The following is a 24,782-nucleotide window of genomic DNA, read 5'->3' on the forward strand; positions in this document are numbered from 1 at the left end:
TTACTGCTAGACCTGATAAAGTGGTGCAAGGCCTTAGCATGCATAATGGGAGAATAGATCAAGATATTTCCCAGACCCTGACCCTAAACCTGTCTGAAAAATGTTTTCCCAAAGCCTCAGATTTACATTTTGTGCTTGCACACTGACTGCCGACCTGTCACTGTGGTCACCCGGCAGTAAAACCTAAAATTACATGCAGGGCTAAAATAACATGCCCAGTACAATTACCATGAGGAGCGATGGCACACAGGGCTTGAATGAAGAAGTCAGACAGAAAAAGAACTAAAAGAGTAAAAAAAAAAAAAAAAGGGGGGGACTCAAGGAAGAGGAGAATAAGCCAGAGGGATGAAAAGGATTTATTCCAAAATGAAAAGACAGGACAGAGCTACGGCACAGAGGGGGGAAAAAGAAAAGAAAGTAAGCGATGCTGAGAGAAGGCGAGATTGGTGGAGGTAGAATGATGTGCAGGGCCCGAGCAGACAAAGCAGAGCTGGGAGCCGCAGGGGAGCTGGGTGTCTGTCAGCCATCCAGCCAGTAAGTTATTCAGTCACTTATTCAGTGGGTTGGAGCAATAGCAGTAGCAAGGCAGTATGGAAGAAGCCGTTTTTGTTTGGCTTAGGCGAGCTGTGTCCTTTCTGTCCACAGTGACCTGCGTGTCACAAGCGAAGTTTTACTGACCCTAAGTGGGCCCAGCGCCAGATTAAAACACGTACCATCAGCCGGAGTACTTTTACACAGTTGCTGTATTTCTCCACGTCCTAGCAGTCACTCTTTAACGCCGTCTTTTCTCGTGGACCGCCTCACTCCCTCGCTTGCTCTCCTCCCCTTCTCTCTCTTGGGTCAGGTACAGTGTAGATGTTGGTGTTTATCAATAATGAAGAGATGAGAGGGGGAGGAGGAGAGCACACTGCTTTCGTTCTTACCCAGGGATGAATTATTCACCCAGTGGAGAAGAGTGCCTCTCCACCCTCTGTGTGTGTGCGTGTGTGTGTGTGTGCATTTTTTCTGTGACTGCCTGTCTAAACGCGGTTATGCTTTACCTAGCAGTTGTATGTGTGGAAAAATGTTTTGTCTCACCACGACCACACACCATTTTGACTACTTTGCAAATCGTTTTTATCTCTTATGCATGGGTTTTTCCTTAGCTTGGCAGATGCTAAATGATTAAGTATGTCATGTATATTGTTGGTTGTAAGTTTCATCCTGTCGCGAGGTGCGATACGCCGCAGTTAAACAAAAGAAACCACCATGTATGTTTGATGGATCACTCCTGTTTTTCCAATTTTATTCAAACAAACACGATTCCCATCTCAGACCAGTTTGACCGCCAGAGCTTGCTAGACCTGAAATGTTCTGTTTGTGGTATGTACACAACTGAGAATGGAAGATAGAGGGTGAGGGCGTGAGAGAGGCCCACAGAGAGATGTATGCATGGGCTATTGTGTATGTAATGTCATGTCAGGGCCCCTGCAGATCCCATTGCGAATTCCTCTACTTTACCAGTTTCCTCTTACTCTCAAAGTCATGCATAGTGTATAGACTTTGTCTCAGGGGCAAGACGAAGGTCATGGTCCAGCTGTGGGTGTGGTAGGTTTTGGCATTTCAAGCTGAAGCGTACACACTTGCTAGAGTATAAAACTGGATATTCTAGGGGTTTTTAAACTTCCCTGCTGGGTCTTTTTCATTAAGATGATACACTTAATTGAATTGGCAAATGCTTATTTTTGCAAATGATATTCGCTCAAGTCCTAGGGCATGTTTGTTATAAACCGGCAACTAAATAGGAATATGCATCAGTGTAGAGATGCACGTGTATACACACATACACAGCCACCAAACACACATATCCCAGTGCAGATTTCTCCTCCAGCTGTTCATTTCTCCTTGGCACTTTGAAGCCTGTTCATGTCTCCCAGTGTCCCTCCCTCCAAACCCCTATTTCTCCTTCGCTCCCCTTCTGTTACGTTTCATGCGTTTCTGCCTCCCTTCCTCATTTCTGCCTCTGTGTCTGACTCCCCTTCTCTTTCCACAGAGTCAGTTATCAAATATTTCATCATGTCACTGTGAACAAAGTGAAATGTAGCACTACCTTCTTCTTGCACCTTTTTTTCCTCTGCTCCTGTTGCATCACAGGGGTTGGTTTTTACCTCCTTTCGTCTGCATGCAACCTCACTGTAACACCATCTTTGTTACATTTCCAAGTTAATTGAGCGTTGATGGTGATTTCTGAGTGCAGATCTCATGCGATAGCCTTGAAGTCTTTGAAGTTTGCTCCTTTATCAAACCAAGGTGCTTTTGACCGGATAGCTCCCACCAGTAAAGCTTACGGCATGAATGGATTATAATAGGATGTCATTGGAGAAGTCCAAATGAGCGGTAGCTACTTCTAAATGTAGCTTTCCCATGTGCTATCGATCGGCCCCTCATAGAGAGCCCAGTGGAAAGGTCAATGAGAAGACGAGACACATCTCAAGTCTTCATTTCCTAGTTTTATTCTTGGCTTGTCAAACTGCCTCGCCTGTCAAAGCTAAGCTGCATTCCCACTCTGCTCCCTGCATACCAAAGTATCCACATCTAAATGTGTGTGCGCATGCACAGTGTATGCACGCTCGCTGTAGGTTTGTGGGGCTGTATGTGTGTCCATGTGTGTGTGTGTGTGTGTGAAGGTCAGAGGATCCAGTGCTGCAGGTGTCGGGTAGCAGCAGCAGACAGCAGGTTGAGGTTGGTGCTGCTCCAGACTCCAGCTGATAACGGCTATTAGTACACACCAGAAGCAGTTTGGACATGACACCCAGCCACAGCAGCATCACTGTTTCGGTTTGGACACAATAACGACAACATCGCAAAGAACTCACAGTTATAAGGGCAGCTACAGAGGCAGGGCATTTTAACTAGAATGTCAGATAGCATGTGTCAGCTTTAATACATGTCTCACTCCGCTTATGAGTTTTCAAAGCTGCACAAAGAGACGAACAGTTAGCGCCCACATTTCAGGTGCATCAGTCACTTAAACTGCAATATTACAGTAACTAGAGTGATGAAGGGAACTATATTGAAGATTTCGTGAGGTGGAACTTTGGCCACAAGCTGTTGCTCTTCATGTGGGACGGACAGAATAGTTCTGGAACATTTGGACATCCACTGTTCAAATGTTGGACCGTGCACAAAAAGGGCTATGGCAGGAGGTGAACAGTATGGAAGAAAAGCCTTTCAAACAGCTGAAAGTCAGCACTTTAATCTCAGTTATTGTTTCATTTCAAGTCCATTTGCTGGAGCACAGAGACAAAACAACAGAAAAATATGTCGCTGTCCCCGCACTTACAAGCGGCACTGTACAAAACTACAAGCCCAGTAATAATCATGGAATTGAATCAGCGTCTCTGTGCCAGTGTCTCAAAAAAGCAAAATTGCACATCGGGTGCCTCACAAAGCTGGTATTTGGCAGAACTGTCATTTTGAAACCACTTGTATCCAAAGCCAGCACACAAACACGCAGACTTGCCCTGAGAATAAACCTATACTGTTGAACAATAGGAAAGGAATATGATCTGATAGATCATACTTAGCTATTTTTCAACACTCAGCTTCTTGTTGGGGGGAGGTTCAAGGATGACTTCACCCCACAGTGTCCTCTGGTTACTGTTGAACGCGGTGGTGAATATGAAATTACATGGACACTCCACATGCATTTATTATGAGTGAGGAATTTTATGGCATCTCGCAGTCCAAGGTACACTGAGTGGCTTAACGATGAGGCTGAACAGCTGCAAGGGATTGGCCTTTTGTACACGCAATATCTAAACACCTTTTAATGGACATTATTTATTGAGCATCAGACCGAAAGATAATTCAGGTCTGTGCATCAGCCCAAAGACAAATGGAGCGGTTTGCTCATAATTAGATGTTTCCATTATTTTGGTCAGCAATCAAACATTAAGCTGCTACACCTGCAGAGGTGGTTACATGCAGCACATTGAAAATTTCTTTGTTTTGGGAGGTCTGACTGAAATGAGTCTGCCAGCATCAGAAAAACTCATTTCATTACATCACGAGTGTCACCCTCGGGTCCAAAACTCAGCATATCAAGTCATCAAATCTGAAAGGTGGGCTGGGAATCGTTCTAATTCCCCTGTAAGAAAAAGATTATGTTTGAGGAAGAAAACTCAGAGACAGATTCCATCAGGACAGAATATTGACGCTCCACCCTGCACTCCATACTGCTTGTAGCAAAGCTATTATTCTTCAGGAGTGGAGAGGGTGGGCACAACAATAACAGCAACACGAGAATAATGGAAATGGCGAAATTCGCACAGACCTGGAAGAATAATGAAAGCCTAGAATGCTTATTGAGGCGGCAGTGCGCTAGAAAGGCCAAAGGAAAACACACCCACATTTTCTCCATCTCTTCTGCGCTCGCTCTCTCTGACTCACACGTACACGCACAGTGTGTGCTAAGAAGCAATCTTCAAGAACATGGAGAATGGGAAAGCTTCATTCTAGCCCACCTGACAGTGCCTAGCCACTAGCTTGATGAAATGGCAGAGAGTCAGTGAGCTCTGAAGGCCATTAGATATTTTAGGTGATGGCCTGCACTCCCTGTCCCCCTGACGTTGTGCTTTTCTCCACTGTAGTGGGGATCAGGCAGAGGACATGAATGCCATTAGGCGTCGCAGTCAGCCAGCCAGGCAGCGAGGCAGGCGGACACAGGCTGATAAGCGTATGTTCGTTTTATAAGCCACGGCTGGCTCAAATGGGCTGCACAGAAAATTAGGATTTTGAGTATTTTTTCGACTCGCTCTCTCACTTCTCTCTGGCTCATTCACTCTGTTTCGCCGTTTTTTTTCCACCCCTCTATCTCTCTATTCACAGCTACAGCGTTTCTCACAAGGTCAGGTGTGGAGTCTACCCTGCCTCTCGCTGCTCCACACCTCCCGCTCTTCTCCCCTCATCTGCCTCTCCTCGCTCTGTTTCTCTCTACCTGTATCACCCCCCCCAACCTCTCCATTTTTAGTTTCTCCCATCGCATCTCTCTTCGTCTCTTTTTCACCTACTTCCTCTATCACTCCTCTTATTTCTCTCTTCTAAATGTCTCTCTCTTTTGTCCCTCAGCTGTCTCCTATTAACCTTGTTTATAGCTCGCACCGTCTCCCCTTCGCCATCCTCCTCCTCTCCTCTTCTATCGCCACTTTCTCTTTTCGCTCCCTCGTTCATTCTCTATTCCTGGCACTGCTTTCTCTTCACACACTTTCATCCCCACTTTCCTTTACGCCCCCCCCAACCCCCCGCCCTTCCTCCACTCTCATCCTCCATCACTTTGGCATTCCCAGGCTGTCTCTCGTCTCTTTCTTTCATCCTTCCATCCTCCTAGCACACTTCCTCCCCTCCTTCCTTCCTGATTCATTTTCGTCTTCACAGACGAATGGTGGGAAATATGGAAATGTCAGCGTGACCAGGCAGGGGATCAGAGACTACTGTGTTAATATGGCAGGGCTGTCGCAGCGTCATCAGCATAATGTGTGCGTGTGTGTCTGTGTGCGTGCATACACATCATGTGGGTGTTAAAGACGTAATCATAGGTGACAGTACTCATGACGGTGACATCTGACTATTTGGAGGATGCTGAAGAGGGCAGCTTGTGTGTTGCATGGGTTCGTTTGTTCATGTGTGTTTGGTATGGTGGCGTTTCTTGTATGTCACCTGCAGGCAGCAGAGCTACTGTAAAGTAGAGCAGCGGTGACACAAGGCTTCTGCTCTCGCTCTCCTCCCCTCCAACCCTCTCTTTCTCTCCCATCGTCTCTCTCCCTCTCTGTCGCTCCTCCTTTCTTCTCACTCTTACCCTTGAACCGTCTTTTATTCTCTAATTCCCTTAGTTCCTGTCTCCCCCCGCCTCCCGTCTCTCTCTTTCTCTCTCTCTCTTCAGTTTAATATGACCAATGCTCTCTAAATATTTATACTGACAATTACTATTTCAAATGTCGCTTTACCTCAGGATTTCTCTTTTGTCCATGTGCATGCACACGCCTTTTTTTTCTGCGCCTGCTGTTCTAATGACACAGAGGCTTCAGTGGGGGTTTGGGGAGCATCATGGAGGATGAGGGCGTGCAAGACTTTTGTATGTCTTGTGCGATACATTCATTTCCCTGCGGCTGTAGAGTCTCATAGGGCCAGCCTGTCTCTCATCTGAGCTCTGGCAGGAGTTGACCTGCGTTAGCTCTCCTCTTATTGCCTCCGAATGACAGACAACAGGTCCAGCTCGGCTCTGCCCCCACATCATGTGTGGACTCAACAGACGTGCGTGTGCTTGTGTTTGAATTTGCACACAAGCGAAACCTCAGACCGAGTGGTTTATCGTCTTTGCCACATTGCGTAATGGCCTCTGACATGTCAAGCTAACTCGGTCCATACAGGCCAATCACGACAAGTAATCAAGGGTTTCAGTAGCCCCTCATCTCCGTCTCTCTTGCTCTGATACATTGTTCGTAACCGGAGTACAGCTCCCATTCCCAAAGCTAATCTATTGTTAGTCACATTAGTTCAGGTATATCGACAAAGGGTTGCAGATTGATCTTCGCTAAATGCTGCAGACATGTGGAAGATCACAGGCCAGGAGCTCAACAATAAAACTGTCATGAGATGTATATGTATATGAGTAAGTGTGCACATGCTTTTGTGTGTCTTGTTGAGCAGATACGCTTGTGTATGTGTGTCCGAGGCAGAAAAAAAAAGGAGCGAGCTGTTCCTCCTTCCAGTCCAATAAGGCTCTCAGCTGCTCCCACGGGCTGCTTAGTGGTTGTCCAGAGGTTCCTCTGTGGCTACAAGGGGGTTGTTTTGTGGTTGTAAATTGGGCAGGTCCTGGGAGAACTGGTGTTATTCTAGGAAAGGCTTGTTTTCCTCCACTTTCCCACTCAGTCTGTCGCTCCTTCCTCCCTCTTCTCTTCCTCTGTATTGATATCTCAGATCTCCCCAGAGAAGAGAAGGTGTGGTGTTTATTGCTCGTCAAAAGAGAAAGACAGCCCTGCCCTTTCCTCTCATCTCCTAGCCTGTAGGTTTCGTGTCCGTGTGTGCGAGTGCGTGCGTGTTTTCCATCAGCCCTGCAGATCATATTAGTCTCAACACAATAGCTTTGTCTCAGCACAAACTGGTGGAACTAGTTCTGCAAGTAATTGTTTGTCTTTAGGGGAAATTGTGTGTAGCTTGCTGGTAAACACGTTGTGAGCACGCACGTAGCTCTGGCTGCCGACATTTGAAGTTGTGTATCCGCAGGTAATCCACTCTTACTTAAAACAGGTGCCATCTTGCTGACATACACTAATGCGCGCTTACTCATACAAGTAATTACATTTTCACAGAGACCTGGATTACACGCACACACACATATATATATACACGGACAGATTGTCATTCTTAAGCCTCCTTCCTCTTACTGTTTCTCACACGCCCACTGACACAACACACCAAGAAAAGCATATTTATTTTGACTCTTTGCTGTTACACAGGAATGTGTCGGCACAGCAAATGGCAGGCTATAGAAAAGCATAACCTATCCAGATGATTTATGACCTATGTGCAAAAGAGAGAACTGGCTTTCCTCTTTTTCCCAACACACATCCCCCGTTTTTTTTTTTTTCGGCCTCTCCGTCCACACACCCACAGTCGTAGAGCGATACCAGACTCTTGGCCTACTTGCCTGGGTTCACTAATGCTGTCCTCTGTTGTACCAGACACTTCCACACTGTCCTCATTTATCATCAGGAGGCTTTGTACCAACACGTTTCCTCTGCCGCCTTTGCTCATCCCCTCTCCTGCTTTGGGAAGGAAGGAATCGGCTGATGTTAATGTTCCTCTTCTCTCTGTTTCTCCCAGGAGCGTCGGGTCAGCGGGTGAAGGTGGAGCCAGAGGTGTTGTCGTATCCCGGCCAGACAGTCAACCTGCGCTGTGCCTTCACTGATGCCACAGGGATCCAGCTCACAATGGTCAGACACAGCCCGTCACAATACAATTGTTTTCTTTCTTTTTCCAGTTAGGATTTGATTACTTTTGTATACCACCACGCTCATATCAACTCTAAACTGGTTTGTGGTATGAAATTCTAATAAAAATGTCTGCTTCATCCCGAAATTGCAGCTCGTTGTGCTGACTTGACACGGTACCATTTGCTGGAATTGCTTGAAACAACAATTTGCTTTCACAATTGCCGCAAACAGATGTTAGACGTTAAGGGAATACCCAGTTTAATGGCTTACCGTGGCTATTTTCCTGTGAAATAAAGTATTTGTCAATTATCTATCAGCCTGATTTTGCAGGTGTGTGAAAGTAAGCGGCACAGGTGGACGAGAGCAATTCACTGCCATCAAATCAAACATAGAATGATAATACAGGTCTGTGTCCCCTGTTTATCTAACACATTAAGTGTTAATCTAACAAATCATAGCCCACGGAAATAATCCTAAGGCTAGTAATAGGTTTTTTTTTATCACATTTAGGCTTAATGTTTTATAACTCCAAACAAACAATACTAAGCTTCATTTTGCTTTAGGGGATTGAATATGGTAATGGAAAACACTTCTTAGTCGAATCTCAGTGAAGTGGGACGTGCACAACTGTGCTTGGTTCCGCTAAGAGCAGCTGAGAGAGAGGGAGAGAGATGGAGCGAGAGGGAGAGAGCGTACCGCTTCTGAAAAACTCCACATCCATATTCATACCTGCTCCACTTATTTGATTGTGATGCTGTGTACGCTGCCCCGCAGAGTTTACAGCAAAATGCGGATGTCTCAAAAATGCTCTCCAGCGTCACTTATCAGCACCATGATAAATGAGCCCTGTTGTGTTCCTCACTCATCCTAACCACTGACCCCTGTGCCTCCTCCGCCACAGGTCACGTGGATCTACGAGCCGAAGGAGGGAGAAAGGATCAACATCGCCGTGTTCCACCCCAACTTTGATCCCAACTACCCCGAATCGCCTGTGAAGGGCAGAGTCAGCTTCACGCCCAGCCCTCCAAACCTGGGCAGTCCCTCCATCCAGATAAGCGAAGTTAGGATGACCGATGAGGGGAAGTACATCTGCGAGTATGCTACCTACCCCCGTGGCAACGAGCAAGGCATCACATATCTTGTCATGCTGGGTAGGTCTATATAATGTGTGTGTACAGAGAGGTGACAGAATCCCCAGGCAAACAGTTTGAGAACGCAGCGGATGCAGATGCTTCCATACAGTGCATGAATGGTTCGATGAGTATTAGACATGAATCATACGCTGTGTCCTTCACAGTGTAAGAGTTGGGTTTCTCCGACAAAGGGCAGAGGCTTTGTTTCAGTGTCAAGCTTTCAGGTTTTCTTTGAAACCATCGCCAGAGGCAGGTCCAGGTGTCAGCTTATAAGTAGGAATCTTGAGCTCGGAGCGATGCCTCTGTTCACACTGCTATGCATCGCTATTGTTAAACATCAAATGGAAAGAGAATATCTTTGGAAAAATTGTTATTATATATTATATATCGTTACAAACATTTCAAGGATGACGCAATAAAGCCAAAAACTACTGTACAACCATTCTGTTGCTTGGTGTAATGATAGCAAAGATGCAGATGTCGAGGTAACGAAGCAAAAGTACTGCGACATCGATTAATAACTCTCCACAAACACCCATATCGTAAAATATTGAAAATTACAAACAAATTACAGCAAAAATGATAAGCTTACACTTTCAAGCTTCCCATGAGGAACACTTTGATCTTCTTTTGAGAACTCTTGTTTGAGCGTGGTAGCGTGTTATTTTTTAATGTGCCAAGCCAACTTCTCTCCAGGTAAATCCTCCTTTTTCTGCAGCGCAAACCTTCAACAAGACACACTCATGCTGGTATGAACATCTGTAATTCAAGCTCCAGCCTGGTGCACATGAAACCCCCCCTAACTTGTGAAAGTCGGCCTGCGGTCAGAAATATTACGCACCACACTGGGTTGTGGTTTTATGGCTCTGTCTATCAAGGGCAACACGGAAGCTGTTTGGACTGTTGTTTACCAGCTTGTGTTCTTGGATTCAAACCCATCGCAGGTTTTTGCCTCTCAGCTTTGTTAAATGCTCCCTGTAAAATTTCTTCTTTTATGACAATAGGAAAGGTTTCGAGGCCAAATTGGCTCTTTGTCAGATGCGGAGGAATCCAACCCAACACAACCTTGACTAATCTGTTCTGAAGGATTTCCCATACGTTCCTACCATGAATGGAATGACTAGTCAAACGATGTACAAGAGACCTGGCCAACTGTCTGACATTAAAACTACCCTTATCAATTAAATTGGCTTCTCTTGCCAAAAGTCTAGTTCTGTTTTCGCTGGTGTTTGTCTCTCTAGCAGAGTTTCTATAGACTTGTTGAATCTGTGCCAAGATGCAAGTGAAGCTGCTTTTTGTTTGTTCTTCCTCGAATTTGTTGCCCATCTGTCTACTGTGAATGTGTGTATATTTACCTTACTAAATATATAAATGCAAAGTACTGCCGCCTACCTCTCTCTGCTCTTTCTAGCTCTCGCCCTCCCCCAAAGGTAGCGTGCAGGTTAAAAGCATGTCCAGCGAGGCTTAATTGCTATTATAAGTGGTATTGTCAGATCAATTGTGTTCTTGTTAATGCAATGGAACCATTGGTCTAACCTTGGCCCGAGACCAGTGTCTCCGATCCGCTCTCCGCTCCCTCCAACGCATCATGCCTCCCTGCCTCCCCTCGGGCACTATATTGATCTGGCTGCTTGTCATGCCTGCTGTCAGCTCCTGTCCTGCCTGCTTTGCCTTGATCCCACACTAGTATCAGAAAAGGCAATTGAGGAAGTATGAGGAGTGAGGTAGAGGGGGGTGGGGATGTCAGAGCTCATGTGGTGATTTAGAATTTGTGTATGGAAGTGCACTAGACCAGTCAGGGAAATTGTTTATCAATGGCGGGTGATAGGGATAGAGAGGGAATAGATTAAAGAAATGGAGGGAGAGTGAAAGAAGATTTAGGGTTTGGGTCTGTTTCCACTGGTGCTCGTAATTGTTTATCAATGTAGGCTCTGGAGAGAAAAAAGACAGGGGGCAGAGAGAGAGAAAAGGGTGAGTGGGAGGACAGAGGATGTTTGGAGATTGAGGTTTTGGATTTGCTTTTGCCATGTTGGTGACTCAAATTGTTTATCAATAATGGTGCACATTATCTTTTCCCTCAGCTGTCTTATTTCCATTTTATCTATTTCTGCATCCTTTAATCTTCTCCCTGCCACTCTCTTCCTCTCTCCACCCTCCGTCCCCGCATCAATCCGTCCGTCCATCCCTCCATCAGCTAAGCCCCAGAACTCGGCCTCTATCGTAACAGTGGAAGCGGGCACTAAACCGGTCGTTGTGGCACGCTGCGAGTCCATGGATGGCCGCCCCGCTGCCGAGATCTCCTGGGTGACCACAGCCAATGGCAATGCGACAACGGTGTCTAAGCCGGGTGCCGACAACACTGTTACCGTTAGCAGCGAGTACCGCATGGTTCCTACAGCAGCAGACAATGGCAAAGACATCAGCTGTGTGGTGGCGCACAGGACCCAGGTCAAACCCGAGAGCTTCCCATTGAAGCTGGCAGTTCAGTGTAAGACACCACACACTCAGCCCAGCTCTTATTATTCGGCGAATTCCTTTGCTGTTCACACTCTAACATGATTGGGATGATTAATTGAACTCATTTCTATTTTTTCCTCCTCCTCTCTGCCATTCATCTGTCCTTCCCCCAGACGCCCCTCAGGTGACAATAGTAGGTTATGACAATAATTGGTACTTGGGTCGTACAAATGTGGTGCTCACCTGCCAGGCTACCGGAAACCCCGTCCCGCTGTCCGTCCAGTGGAAGACGTGAGTATCAGCACATCCAGCATCTTTTTTTTTTTTTTTGGTCTTATTGCTCGCTCTGCCTCTTTCCCAATGCCCCTGGCTTGCTCTTTCTCTTATCTCCTTTTCTCTTTTTTCCCCTTCAGTCCCGGGTCCACAGAGCTGTAATCAGCGCTTTTATTATTGCCACTACAGCCCTGTGCTCTGATTATGGAGATAGCCATATAATTTCTCATAATGGACTCTGTGACTTGAGATTTAACCCTCGCATAATGAGAAACACAATATGACTCCCTCTCTCCCTCTTTCTGTATTATCAGCTATTAACTGTGACAAAATTTGAAAAAAAAAAAAAAAAAGAAAAAAAAAGAAAGAAAGTCTGGGACTTAAAAATGGGGGAGATGAGATTTTGGGCCTGGATCCAGCGGTTTTGATTTTCTTCCTGTCTCAGTCGTATTTTCCTCCGATGTGTGATAATGGATTGCCTTTTGAGGAAGAGGGAAACTGATTGGTTTCACACTGCCCATCAAGATTAGTGGAATTTGATGACATTGCACAATACAGCACATTTCTGTAAATGCACATCTGTCTCAATGCTCTCATTGTGCCCAAAGTCAAACAAACCACAATCATATTCTCTTTTGGTCGTCTCCCTTTATTTATTTCTCATGCTGATATTCTCATGTCCCTGCAGTATGTCAGGAGAGATACCAGACACGGTGCAGATCACAGGCAAGGAGCTGAAAGTACTGAAGGTGGACGAAGCGGTCAACACCACTTTTGTCTGTGAGGTCAAGAACCGCATCGGGATCGGCAGGGACCAGGTCACAGCCATGGTCAGAGGTGAGCTGAAGGACACAAACAAGCACACACACCCCAACACGTGCACACAAGCAGTCCTCGAGATGTAGGTCAGATAATACTTGAAAACATATTTTAACCTGCTTAGAGTACGACATGTGTGGCGGCTGTAAGAAACGGAAATGTTCTTTTAATGCACTTCTTTGTGATATGATGAATTAGCATTAGAATTGCTCCTGTCATCACAAATCCACCCAGCTGCTGCTCTAAGTAGGTTAAAACCAAAATGAAGTCTAATTTGCACAAGGTACAGATGTCCTAAAACACTGACAAATGGTACACCGTCAGTGCAGCAGTGAACATTTCAGAAGTGAAATGAAAAGGCAGTTTGTGGCTCACTTGGCTCTCGTTCATCACCGAAACCTTCCCCTGGCTTGTGTATGAAAACATTCACATCCTCTGAACTGATGAACTGGAACCAAGTGCACTTTCATCACACATGCTACACATTTCCTGGTGTGCGATGCTCTCATGTCTTCCCCAGGGAAACACCTTGTTCTGCCTCACATGTCTCATGAGCACACACATACACACACATTCTCTGTGCTGACTATCGGGTGTGTATTGTAGGGCTAGAGGGTCCAGCTGCTCTGTCCATGGTGTGCATGCGTGTGTGTGTGCACCTGCGTTACAGAGGGAGTGTGTGCGTGCGTGCATTTGTGTGCTGTTGGGTTCAACTTTTCACGTCTTTCTCTCTCTGTGTTCTATTAAGCATGCATGTCACTTTTTCCATTTCTCTTTGCATGCACTCACTGACACTGTATTATGAAAGTGTCTGTGCCTCTGCGGTCTCCAAGGTCTGTCTGTCCACTTCATACATCACATGGCATTTACAAAGCAGACTTTCACAGGGTTTTTAGTGGTAGCTCACATTGTGCATGGTGCACATAGATGAGATGACTCTTCTTGCTGATATTTTCTCTTTTCTTGTATTTCTCTAAAATGAGAGCGAGCAGTTCGCCCCCCGAAAGTCATGATCACAAAAGCCACTGAGTAGCTTCTCAGCGGTACCCTTGGCCACCATTAATGACAGGAGAGACTAAAGCAAAGCAAATGAGCAGCGTTCATTAGGGTCGGCGTCTTGAAGACGAGGCCGCCGCAATCACCAGAAGTGAGACATTTGTCTCACAGTGTCACTGTTGACTTTGAATTGAAGTGGATGTCAGTGTTGCCTTAATTTAACTGAGACTGGACTGCTGATACACTGTGTGTATTAGCTGGTTCATATTATGTAACTGTGTATTCAGGTGTATGCATCTGTGTGCGTGCTGTGATAAGAATAATAATAACTTAATATATATACATAACTATTTATGTAGCACTATTCAAAAACAAGTGGTTTCCAAAGACATAAAAAGACGAGAAATCACCAGATAAATAATAAGAGAGATATAAGGAAGAAACAGAGCTCTGCGATCTCCTCTGGCAGGGTGGTTCAGAGATGTCGGGCCCCGACTCCAAAGGCTCCTCTGACTTTCAGCCAATTACCATTAGACCTCTACTGTAGGATCTCATGTTGCACTCTGACTGGTAAGTCGGTAAAATAATCAGGGGCCAACCCCAAGCGTGCTTTAAATGTGCAGAAAAGTACATTTTAAAATAGCACAGGTAACCCAGCGTACAGCTGGATATGTGGGCTCTTCTGTTGGATTTCTGAGTAGTCTCCCTGCATCATTTTGAACTAGCTGAAGTTTGAAGAGGTTATTTTGAGTAAGGAATGCAGCGAGTTAGTCTAAGTGGGATGCAGTGAAAGCGTGGATGACAGTTTCCAGGTTCTTGTAGAGCTTTATGTACCAGCTCAACTGGAGTTTAACCATCCAGAACGGTCATGATGGAAAGCAGTCCATCCCTCCATTTCGCTCTGTTCCTCAATAGTTTTAGCTGCACCCTTTAACAGGGTTCACTCCTGCATTTCTTCTCATACAAAATACATCCCCTTCCACTCCTCTGCCGTATGCCTGCACTTTATTTCCTGCTGACATGGGGGTAAACCTTGGTCGTAATGCGAGAAAAAGTGCGTTTCTCCAGTGGCTAAATTTTAAGAGCAACCCAGCTACTTGATGCCCTCATTTTCTTTCTTTCTTGTCCTTTTGCTCAGTCTCTGCTTATTTCATTCTTTTTTTTTCTCTCACCCCCCCATCTTTCTTCAAGTCCCTTGGCTCCTTATGGTGCCACAGCATGCGTCACCACTCCTCTGGGGCCACTCTGCTCTGCTGCATAGTAGTGTAACCGCCTTCTGTAGCACAAAAGATGTCACTGTCTCCTGCTGTGTATTACAAGCAACAAGCAAGGAAGATGCAAAGATCCAGGGAGCAGAGGGAGCAAGATGGATGCTGCTGCTTTTAGACTAAAAAGCCGGGGAACGTGCAGCGGGATAAATCAGTGCCAGCATGCAATCCTCACACTGAGAGGGAGAGAGCAAAGGCATGAGGGATGGAGGGAGAGGATGCTGACGGCATTTAAAACTCCCATGGGAATCTTGTGCCACTGCATCCTATCTCAACTGCTATTGGCCTCCACTATCTCTCAGCATAGCGTGTGTGTCTGTCTGTCTCCAAGCCTCTCAGAGCGGATCAGTCACCCTTTGCTGCTTCAGCTCCTGGCTGCTTCTCTCCTCATTCCACCATCCGTTCCTTTCTCTCTTTTATCCTACATTTCCACTCGCATTCTTCATCCCACTTTCTTCTTTTTTTTGTTCCCCTTTCATTTTCTTTCTGGTCTCTCTGGCCTCTTCCAGTGTTGAACTTCCCACAGTTTCCTTGTTCTGCCATCGCCCTCCTCCAGCTCATGTTGCTCTCTCGTGGTCCGACCACCTCCTCCCTCCTTCCCACTCCTCTCTTACTCACTGGTAGAAGAAGAGGAGGAGGAGGATAAGATGTGAGCTAAATTCGCCGTCAGTTAAGAGGTGACTGAGGCAACCAGCGAGTGTCAGAGTGAAGGAGGTTTGCGGAAGGCAGAGAGATGGCGAGAAGCGTTCAGAAAGAAAGACTGAGTCAGTATCGGTTGAAGTGAAATGAAAGCGTTGACGGTGGTCGAAACGGAGCGAGAGAAGGATGTGGAATGACTCCAGATGGGGATGCGATGCAGACCTGTGGAGGCTAATGTGAATGCGTGTAGACAAACAGGGCTAAGAGGGGCCGACAGGCGTGAAATGGCCAGCACCTGCTACATAGCAGGTCCCCCACTCCTCTCTACCCCACAGCTGCATGACACACACACATATAAATCCACACACCAGTGTGTGTCTGTGCGGGTGTTTGCTCGTGTCCTCTGAACTCAGTCTTGTCCTGTGCTCCCGGAGGCAGCGAGAGGGATGGATGTCCTCTCTTCTCCTTGCCTCTCCTCCTCTCATCTTCGATCCTGCTGCTTAGTCACACACGCGAACGTATCCTACCCTGCTCTCCCCTCCTCTTTTCTTTCGATTTATCTCTCCCTTGCTATCTCTTTCTCTGCAGTTTGCTCTTTTCATTGCATCTCTCATCCTCTCAGTTAGCATATGCTCTCTCCTCATCCTCCTTATCTCTCTCAGGTTGTCTTTCAGCCTCCACAAGTCTGGCGCTGATCTCCCTGCTCAGAAGAGACTTCTGCCCCCAGCATTCTCTCTCTCTCTCCTGCTCATGCTCGTGCTATCTCCCTCTCTCTCAAAAGCTTAACTCTTAAATACCAGTAGCTCTTCCTTAATCACAGCTTAGTATCCATCCCTCCATTCCAGGCTCCTCTCTCGAGGGTTCTTGTGTGGCTAACCCAGATTCCCTCCATCTTCTGTCTTGTCCTCCCCCCGATCGTTCCTTACAGGGGTGGCTCAGCTGAACCTCAAAAAGTTAAATGAAACCCCCGCATTGTCCGAGGGGCCCCTCGGTTCAACGGGAAAGAGATTCCCTCTCAATTCGGTGCGTTCTCTCCTGTTTTCCGACTCATCTAAGGAGACAGTTCAAGGGCAAGTGGCTTGCCCATTTTCCTCCATTGGGTTGGTGTGTGTGTGTCTCCCTGTATCTGTCTGTGTCTGTCAGTGTGTGTCTTCGGCCATGCGAAAACAGCCAGAGAACAGGTCTGGTGGAGCCAAGTCTCCCTCCAGTCTGCAACTGGCCCCCTGCCCACCCCTCATTAGCACATATACACACACACACACACACTCGTGCCTGCACACACACACACAGCTCTGTTCAATAAGTTAACATGCTGACAGAGAATTCTACTAAGCTATGCTCTAGGTGCAGCCCAGCCCAGCATCAGTCCACTGATGACCATAAGAGTGTGTGTGTGCGCCTGTGAGTGTGTATGAGTGTGTGTGTGTATGTGACCATGCATGTTTTGGGAGGCTGCAGTAGACGTTACTTCCGCTCCATCTGCCGCATTACTTGCGGTCACTTGGAGCTTACGGTCGTGCTGGACGCAACTTCATAAGAAGCATGCTGTTTTTTGGCTTCCACAGTATGGTGTGTGTGTGTATTTGGGTAGTGGGGTTCCAGTTACTGTAGTTGTGCATGTTTATTTTTCAGTTTTTTTCCTCCCCTTGTTATCCACACAGCATGCATATTGCATTTTTTCTGCTGGCTCATCCAACAGCATGTGTTTATAAGATGTCCTCTCCTCACCCACTTAAATAGACTCCACTGGTGCTTTGTTAGGATGTGTCTGGGTCTGTAGTGGGCCTGTACTGGGAGCCTGGGGTGGCTCCTTTACATCTATCACTTGAATCTTTCAAGTGTCGTCTCCAGAAGGGTAGAATAAAACATGAATTATCATCCACAAAAGGATTTACCCGCACAGACTTTTAGAGAGACACATGTGAACTGACTTGAGCGACGCATTAAAAATAATTGGATGAGAGGAATTTAGGGAGAATTTGCATTTAAATTTAAGTGTAATTCCCTTTGATGTGACGGCAATGTGCGGCACCATCCAGCCCAGAGTTTGCACAGAGATTGTTGCCACATTGCATGTGCCGGAGCCCCTCGGAGCCCGAGGTGATAATGCATTTCTTGTGTTCCTGTTACAAGTGGACACTGAGGGCTAGCTCTCACTCTCATGTGTGTGAACAGGAATGTTTAGCACTGCTCGGGGGAGAAGAGAAAGGGAGAGAGACTTTGTGCTTGGGGAGGTTGATGGGAGAAATTGAAAGAAAGGGAGATAAAATATAGCCACAAGAAATTGCCATTTTTTTGTCCCTAGGCATGTGTTGAAAGTGAAGCACAGAGGAGAAGAGCGGAGGGAAAGGTGACATACGACAGAAATACAAATGTTGGAAATTGGAGAGATGGCAGGGAGAATGGATTTAGAGACGGAAAAGAGTGTATGCAGCAGACAGCTGGTGGAGTGGTGGCATAGATGGAGGAGAGGGTAGTGGAGGAGAGGAACGGCAGAAATAAAGAGGAAGAGAGGAGCAGAGCACAGGTGTAGACAGCAGCAGACGACCATTTTCTCCCTTGACAAGAGTCAGTGTTACAACGGTAATTCTGTCAGCTCTCTGTACACTTAACAAGAGGGGCCGGCTTCTGTTGGATTTCAAAATGGGAATGACAATAAGAATCGGGCTGATTCGCTACTTTCAAATTTAGGCAGGGATTTCAACAGCAGCGTCTACTGGTTAATCCTCTGCAGCGGCTGGTGAAAGTGCAGAAAGTGGAAAAGGAAAGCTCGAGCAACAGAAAGGATCTTCAGCTTAGCTAAGGATTCTTGATCACTTTCAACCAGGGACTAAAATTAAAAATTCATTTGCCCACCATGATTTGTTTGGTTTCATTGTGTAGCTGGTGCGTTCAGACCTGGAACTCTTCAGATGGATGGATAATAAACAGACTTTATTCCATAAGATGTTTCTGCAACAATGTGCCTCCTTCAGGGGTAACATGAAAGCTTTTTATTGCTTCTGAGGCATCAAAATGTACAAAATTATCCAAACAGAATGAGCAAGTAGATTAAATAAGAATCAAAAACATGTACATGCATGTATTCATACACAATACATTATAAGCTCTAATCTTGTGGGACTTATATGAATCCAGTCATGTTTTCCGTTCTGCTAAAAGTAGGCTTACTCTTCCTTTTATTAGGAAAACAGCTTGTGGAATAAGGACTAAGTTTCCATTATACCAAAGTGCTTCTTCTTCCTATAGAAGCCATTATTCTTATGTTGTACGTATTTCCTCGTAAAATAACCTGTATCATTTTGAGAAGTTTTCAGTCAAAGTGGTTCACAGTACAATGAATATAAGCAAAGTGGGTGGATTTGAACCTTAGCTCCGGCAGTGTAAGTGCTTTACTGCCTGCCAGCTGAGTCCTAGACGATGACCACATGGGGAAAAACGGTCAAAGGGACTGTGGGGAGTTGTCATGCTCCCAGGAAGCACTTAGAGCCCCGAACTTGTGGCCCTGAAAAGCCTATGCAAAGCAGTCACACTGTCAGTCTCCTCATGGTTTTGCTGGCTAGTTGTGTCTTAACTAGGCCTGGTCTCAAACCTCAATACTAAATGTGTCCATGGCACCAAGTACTGAAAGCTGGCATTGAGTGCTTGGTCATATCTTTAGTGTGGCTTCCTGAATTTTGATCGTTTTGACCTGATTTAAATCATAATTTTTCTGATTTTAGATGGATTTTTGTGTGGCTGCAAACCTAACTTATGCATTTAGATAGACTCATTTTGACAAATAGAAGAAAAGGCGAGTATTGTTTTGGTTCTTGGCAGCGTCGGTACTGTAACGTAGGTTCGTTATTGCCCCCGTAAATCGAAGCATTTCACACAGTACCCCAGCTTAATCTCAACTGGTGGTTTCCTTCTCTGCAAAAGCAGGTGGATCTGTTGCTGCTCAAATATCTGCTTTAAAATATTGTACTAATAACACTGCAGAGGGATGTCAAGGGAGTGGGAAGTGCGAGTTCAGAGAACGAGCACTATATGGCTGACGAGTCATATGGGACGTCTTCACAGCCCTGATTTAGACACCACTACTTCTCTCTGGAGTTTTGATACACAAACAGAATTACTGCACGGTGGAGCTCTAGCTTTATTGAAACCCTCCTTCTCCAGTCTGCACTCTAAGAACACCTTTGTTTAATTTAATATGAACTTAAAATGGCTTCTGCTCATGTGTATGCGTGTGCATGATACGGCAGTCGTGACTAAACCAGTGGTGCTGGAGTTAAAATGGACACTCATGTAGGACCGACATGCACTCGAGCAGCGCGGAGAGGGTTGACAATCTGTCCCTCCTCCTCTACGGTCATGGCTTCCAGGAGGAGTTGTCATTCTGCTGTGTCACTTTGTCACTCACTCACTCCGCCACCTCCTCCTTCGCCTCCTCCTCTTCCTTTTCTTCATCTAATTTCCACCCTCCACTCCCTCATCCATCATTATCCTCTTCCTCTGCATGGCCTCCACCTGTTCTGCCCTGCAACCACCATTCCCCGCTCCCTCAGGAAGTGTGTGAGTGTGTATGTGGCTCGCGGCCCCCCCCCCACCCAACCCCACCCCACCCCGCCCCATCCCGCCCTGCCTTGTGATTTGTGGTAAGCCTTGGACAGACCCTGGGCATTCTTGTGACGTGGCTGTGGGAATGGGGACAGGAGCAGCTCTGAGGGAGAGGAGGAAATGTCAGTGTAGGAGGAGGCTCAGCACAAACACACACACACGCACACACGCACACACTTGACTGTACTGACACCTCAGCACTCTTACACACTTCACTGAATATAGTTCAGACCAGCACCGCTGACATCATCCAACTCCTACCTTCTTTCTGTGTTCCTCTCTCCTTTTTTCTCATTTTTCTCCTCTTTCTCCTCTTTTATGCTGTCCCTATTTCCCCCCTTGCCCTCTCTCCATGTTTCACAATGTTCTCCCTTTCTCAACCATATTCTTTTCTTCCTTTTTCTTCCTCCCTGCCTCTCCTCCCTCCTGCAGAGCCCTCAGTGAACCCATCCAATGCCGGCGTGGTGGCAGGAGCTGTGATTGGCTCCCTGCTGGCCCTCCTTTTGGTCGCCGCTCTCATCGCCGTTCTTGTCACCCGTAGCCGCAGGCAGCAGCAGGGTTACCGTGCCAATGGCGGCAGTGACATGAAGACGCGCATATTTGGCGGCGGCAAGAAGGCCAGCAAGAACGGCACAGGTGGAGGCACAGGTAGCGGCGGCCTGGGGGGCGGAAACAACAACGGCCCCATCTACGTTTACAATGAGAGCTCATCCCACCAGGGCCTTGGAGAGAAAAACAACCACCACCAGCCGCTCACCATGGGGGGTCGGCCTGAAGTTGTTGCCTCTACGCCCACTGCCCAAGACATCCTGCTAAGCAATGAATTAGACGACGCGGAAAGGAGGAAGTTTGATGAGCTGGAGGAGGAGGAGAGGTATGACCACTTCGGCGGAGGGGCCCCCATCCTTCAGCTTCGCCCACCGCATGACCAGGACGATATGATTGGCGATTACCTGGATGATGACATGGAGTCCCAGCGGGATGGCTCTGTCATCTCACGGACTGCTGTTTATGTATAGAGGAGAAGGAGAAGAAAAGGAGGAGGAGAAAAAAAGAGGGATGAAGGATTCCTCCAGAGGATTTTAGCGGCTCCAGGGTCTCGCCCCTGCCTGATGGAGAAGAGAAAATGATACCACTTTTATTTTTGAAAATTGATTTTAAATATAGCCTATTATTAATCACAGTGCAGCCCCAGAATGGACTGAATGAACACGAGGGTGTGGTGGGATATTCTGAACAGAGCGTTGCTGTTATCTGGTCCCTAAGAACTGAAAATCAAACAGAGAAAAGAAACAACCTGTCTCCCACCGCTTCTGCTCATGCTATCGCTATCACTGGGACCTTGACAAGGACTCTTGACAGACAGACTAAAAGAGAGAAACTATGTAGTGTGGGAGTAGGATAATGGAATCATGATACAAGCTTGGCTATAGAGAAGGCAGCCCACTTGTATATTCACTCTTATCTTCACCAAAACTGTAGAAGTGGAAGAGGTTGTCAAGCAGTTTTTGTGTTGCCTGCTATTCTCAGTCGTCCTGTGGGAAACCTTTTGTTTTGGTAATGCCTTGTGCTGTGACAGCAGCTGGGTAGTTAGTAGCTAGTGATAGGTTGGGATCAAAACGTTTGAAGGTGTAGACAGTAACCATCAAGTGATTTAGACGAGAGAACATTGTATTTGCTCATATTCATCTCCGCTCTCTCTGCCTCTCAAACTTTGAAAAAAAAAAAAAAAAAAAATCTCTGCAAACTATCAGCGACTGTAGATGCTCTTTGCAGAGGGTTTGATTTTTAAGTTCACAGCAAAGTGTTCACACGCAAACTTTTGCACTCTGCCTGGAGGTAAGACACGGTAAACAAGAGATGCGGGAATGAGGTGTAGCCGATCTGACAGGGTCAAGGGATGGAGAGAGGGATGCAGGAGGCAGGAGGACTAGAGAGGAGCACGTCTCTTCTTTTCTCTTCCTCCTCATCCCCGTCTCGTCAGAGCGCTCCTGACAGGAGGAGCTTGATTGGTAATGAGCCGTGAAGTCGCTCGCTTAGCCGGGACCAACAGATTGCCACCGCTTATCGTCTATGACGTGGCGATTCCTCCCCCTCCCACCTCTCTCTCTCTCTCTATCACCCCTCCGTCTCCCCTCCCCTCTTTGTCCCTCGCTCCCAATGTTTATGGGGAGTTTATGATTTATCCGGGGCAGTGTTGAGGTCAGGGCCACAGAGAGCAGGGGAGTACTTTACTGCTCCTGATGTGTCAAACGCCCCACTTACTCTATTCCAGCCCGGACTGTCCTGTGAGCGGCCACGTTCCCTCCGCTGCATGGAGGTACCGCTTCCTACCGTACTTAAGTAAATGGCCGGATGTATCAGAACCCCACCTCCTAAGTATGACGGTGTTAGGTGAAATAGATTTTCAATAAGATCATCTAATATTTCTTTCCATTAGCGGATGTTGTTAAATGTAGTGAATTGATTGGGAGACATAGCAGATTGTGTCCACAGCGAAGCTATGGGAGTCATATTGACTAACAGGCAACAAGCACTCAAATGGCCCTTTATGATGCAGCTTCAGGGCTGATTGTCTCCCGACTGTTAATTTATCCTTCTAACGAGCCACCGGAGGCCCGCTCAGGCAAACATTCCTCGTGGCTACTGTACGCTGCGGCCTTAGAGGCCCAGTGTGTACGTTTTCATGCATCACTGTATCTATGTAGCCACTGGATGACTGTGATGGACAATCTTCAAGAGAAGCCCTGCTGTAGCTCCTCTAATCCTGCTTTTCCTGGCCTTCTAATGAACTCCCTTTTGACCCACTGGGAATCTGCTGAATGCCGCTCTCGATGACTCCACTGACCTCTCGTAAGGCGCAGTAAGGTCTGAGTTCGAGTTCGCTGCAGGTCATGAGGTCAAGTGCAGGGTGACCCATTTCCAAGGGCGAGGGTGACTGCACAGACCTGCGTTTCTTATCTGCTTCTAGCCTTGAACTACAGATGCAGGAAACACTCACATACAGTACAAGCATCTATATAGGGTAAGACAGTCCTTGTTTGCCATAGTGACGGCTCTTAACCTTCAGAGAGGCGGAGAGAGAACAGGAAAGACACACAGGAGGCAGATGACAAATACAGAGACAGCTTTCAGTGTTTGAGCACCGTCTAGCATATTGTAAGCCAGTGTGTTCAATAGGATTATCGCCTAATGGCCTTAGCTTATGCATAAATGCAACTCCTGTCAACCTGGGGTGCAGTAAATTTACTGAACACAGCTGATTTGTCACGACCACTCAAAATAAAAATGTATTACTTATTTTTGCACTTGTGTGTGTCACCGCTACAAAGAGAAATACGAGTGTAATACTTGGTCTTTGGGGTAAAAATAGCGATAAGGGACAAAACTGTTGTATGTACATTTTGGTGTGAGGTATCTGTGTACTATATATGTAAGCATCTTTATTTTTCTTGTGAAAATGTGGATATTTATGAAAATGTAAATATCAGATCGATGGAGCCAGTGTTTGTGGACGTAAAGAGGAAGGCGTTCTGGATTTGGCTAAGCCTAAAGTTCAAATGCCTCACGGAGGCATTCAGAATGTAATTTTTAATCTAATGAATACCTCGGTGGTTCAGGTGTTAACACCACGCTGAACTGACTGAGCTGAGTTTACTTAGAGCCTGAGTCGATTTGTATTGGGGTGAAGAAAATCGTATGTGCTTGTATAACTTTGTTGGAGTTAGCTTTGCCCGCATTCCCACATAATAAGCACACATTTTTTGCACAATTGGCTCATCGTTCTCCTTGACAGACACTTCGCACAATGCAAAAATACCCAGAATACGCATAATTTATCAGGTAGACTGTAACCACACAAGCGATAGTCTGTGTTGTGTCTGACTCAGCTCTGTGTGTGTGCATATAGTTGAGTGTCGGTGTGTATTTCCATGATGCTCGGGGGCTTTGGGACATCTCTCACTGCCATTGGGGTTGTAACCTGAGTAGCCTCCCTTTGTCACCATGGGAAACCAGCAAACTGAAGATATTATTGTGCATTTCGAAAGACACTCACACACACACACATACACACACATACTGTACATATACATACGCAGAATGCAGAGAAACATTCGCCCACACACAAACACCCCTCAGTCACTCTCATTATGCTCACTCCCACAGCCAAACTGTGCAGAAGACACCTCATACCTGACAACTCTGCCATCTCCTGACATGTACCCACACACATGCGCACGCCTAGCTGCACACAAACACACACACACACACACACACACACGAAAACACTTCTTCTTTCTCCTCTTCTTGCTCAGTGGCTCTGTCAGGACGTACACCGTGTCCTGTTACTGTGGAAAGAGCCGCAGCACGATGTGTCCCCTGCTCCACTGCTTTCTATTCCCCAAGCAGTCCAGCCCGTTCCCGAATCAATGACCATGTAGAACAGAGACAACTACACATTCAGGGCCACACACCTTTCACCCAGTGTCAGAGAAACGGGCTTTTTAGGAAAGCGCGTGTCTGTTCCGCTTTTGTTCTATACAGGAAATATGGCTTTCATAAAAATGCCACTGCGCTGACTTCCCTCCCCCTCCTGGATCCCGTCGAATGCTCTTAGAGAG

The 24,782-nt window shown here is 46.5% G+C and overlaps 1 protein-coding gene across 3 annotated transcripts in view; it reads left to right on the forward strand.

The window, feature by feature from the left end:
- The window catches only part of LOC139333580 (nectin-2-like), a 75,955-nt gene that overhangs the window by 20,970 nt on the left and 30,203 nt on the right, over positions 1-24,782 (forward strand). For 2 of the 3 annotated variants that reach the window (XM_070966088.1, XM_070966089.1), the window contains exons 2-6: positions 7,864-7,973; positions 8,875-9,124; positions 11,301-11,594; positions 11,737-11,854; positions 12,525-12,673. In XM_070966088.1, the coding sequence (XP_070822189.1) occupies positions 7,864-7,973; positions 8,875-9,124; positions 11,301-11,594; positions 11,737-11,854; positions 12,525-12,673 (921 nt within the window). Of the gene's footprint in view, positions 1-7,863; positions 7,974-8,874; positions 9,125-11,300; positions 11,595-11,736; positions 11,855-12,524; positions 12,674-20,592; positions 21,878-24,782 lie in introns of those variants that run through there. The other variant, XM_070966087.1, reaches the window with a different exon arrangement.

This window comes from Chaetodon trifascialis, chromosome 7, assembly GCF_039877785.1.
Source record: "Chaetodon trifascialis isolate fChaTrf1 chromosome 7, fChaTrf1.hap1, whole genome shotgun sequence".
Taxonomy (NCBI): domain Eukaryota; kingdom Metazoa; phylum Chordata; class Actinopteri; order Chaetodontiformes; family Chaetodontidae; genus Chaetodon; species Chaetodon trifascialis.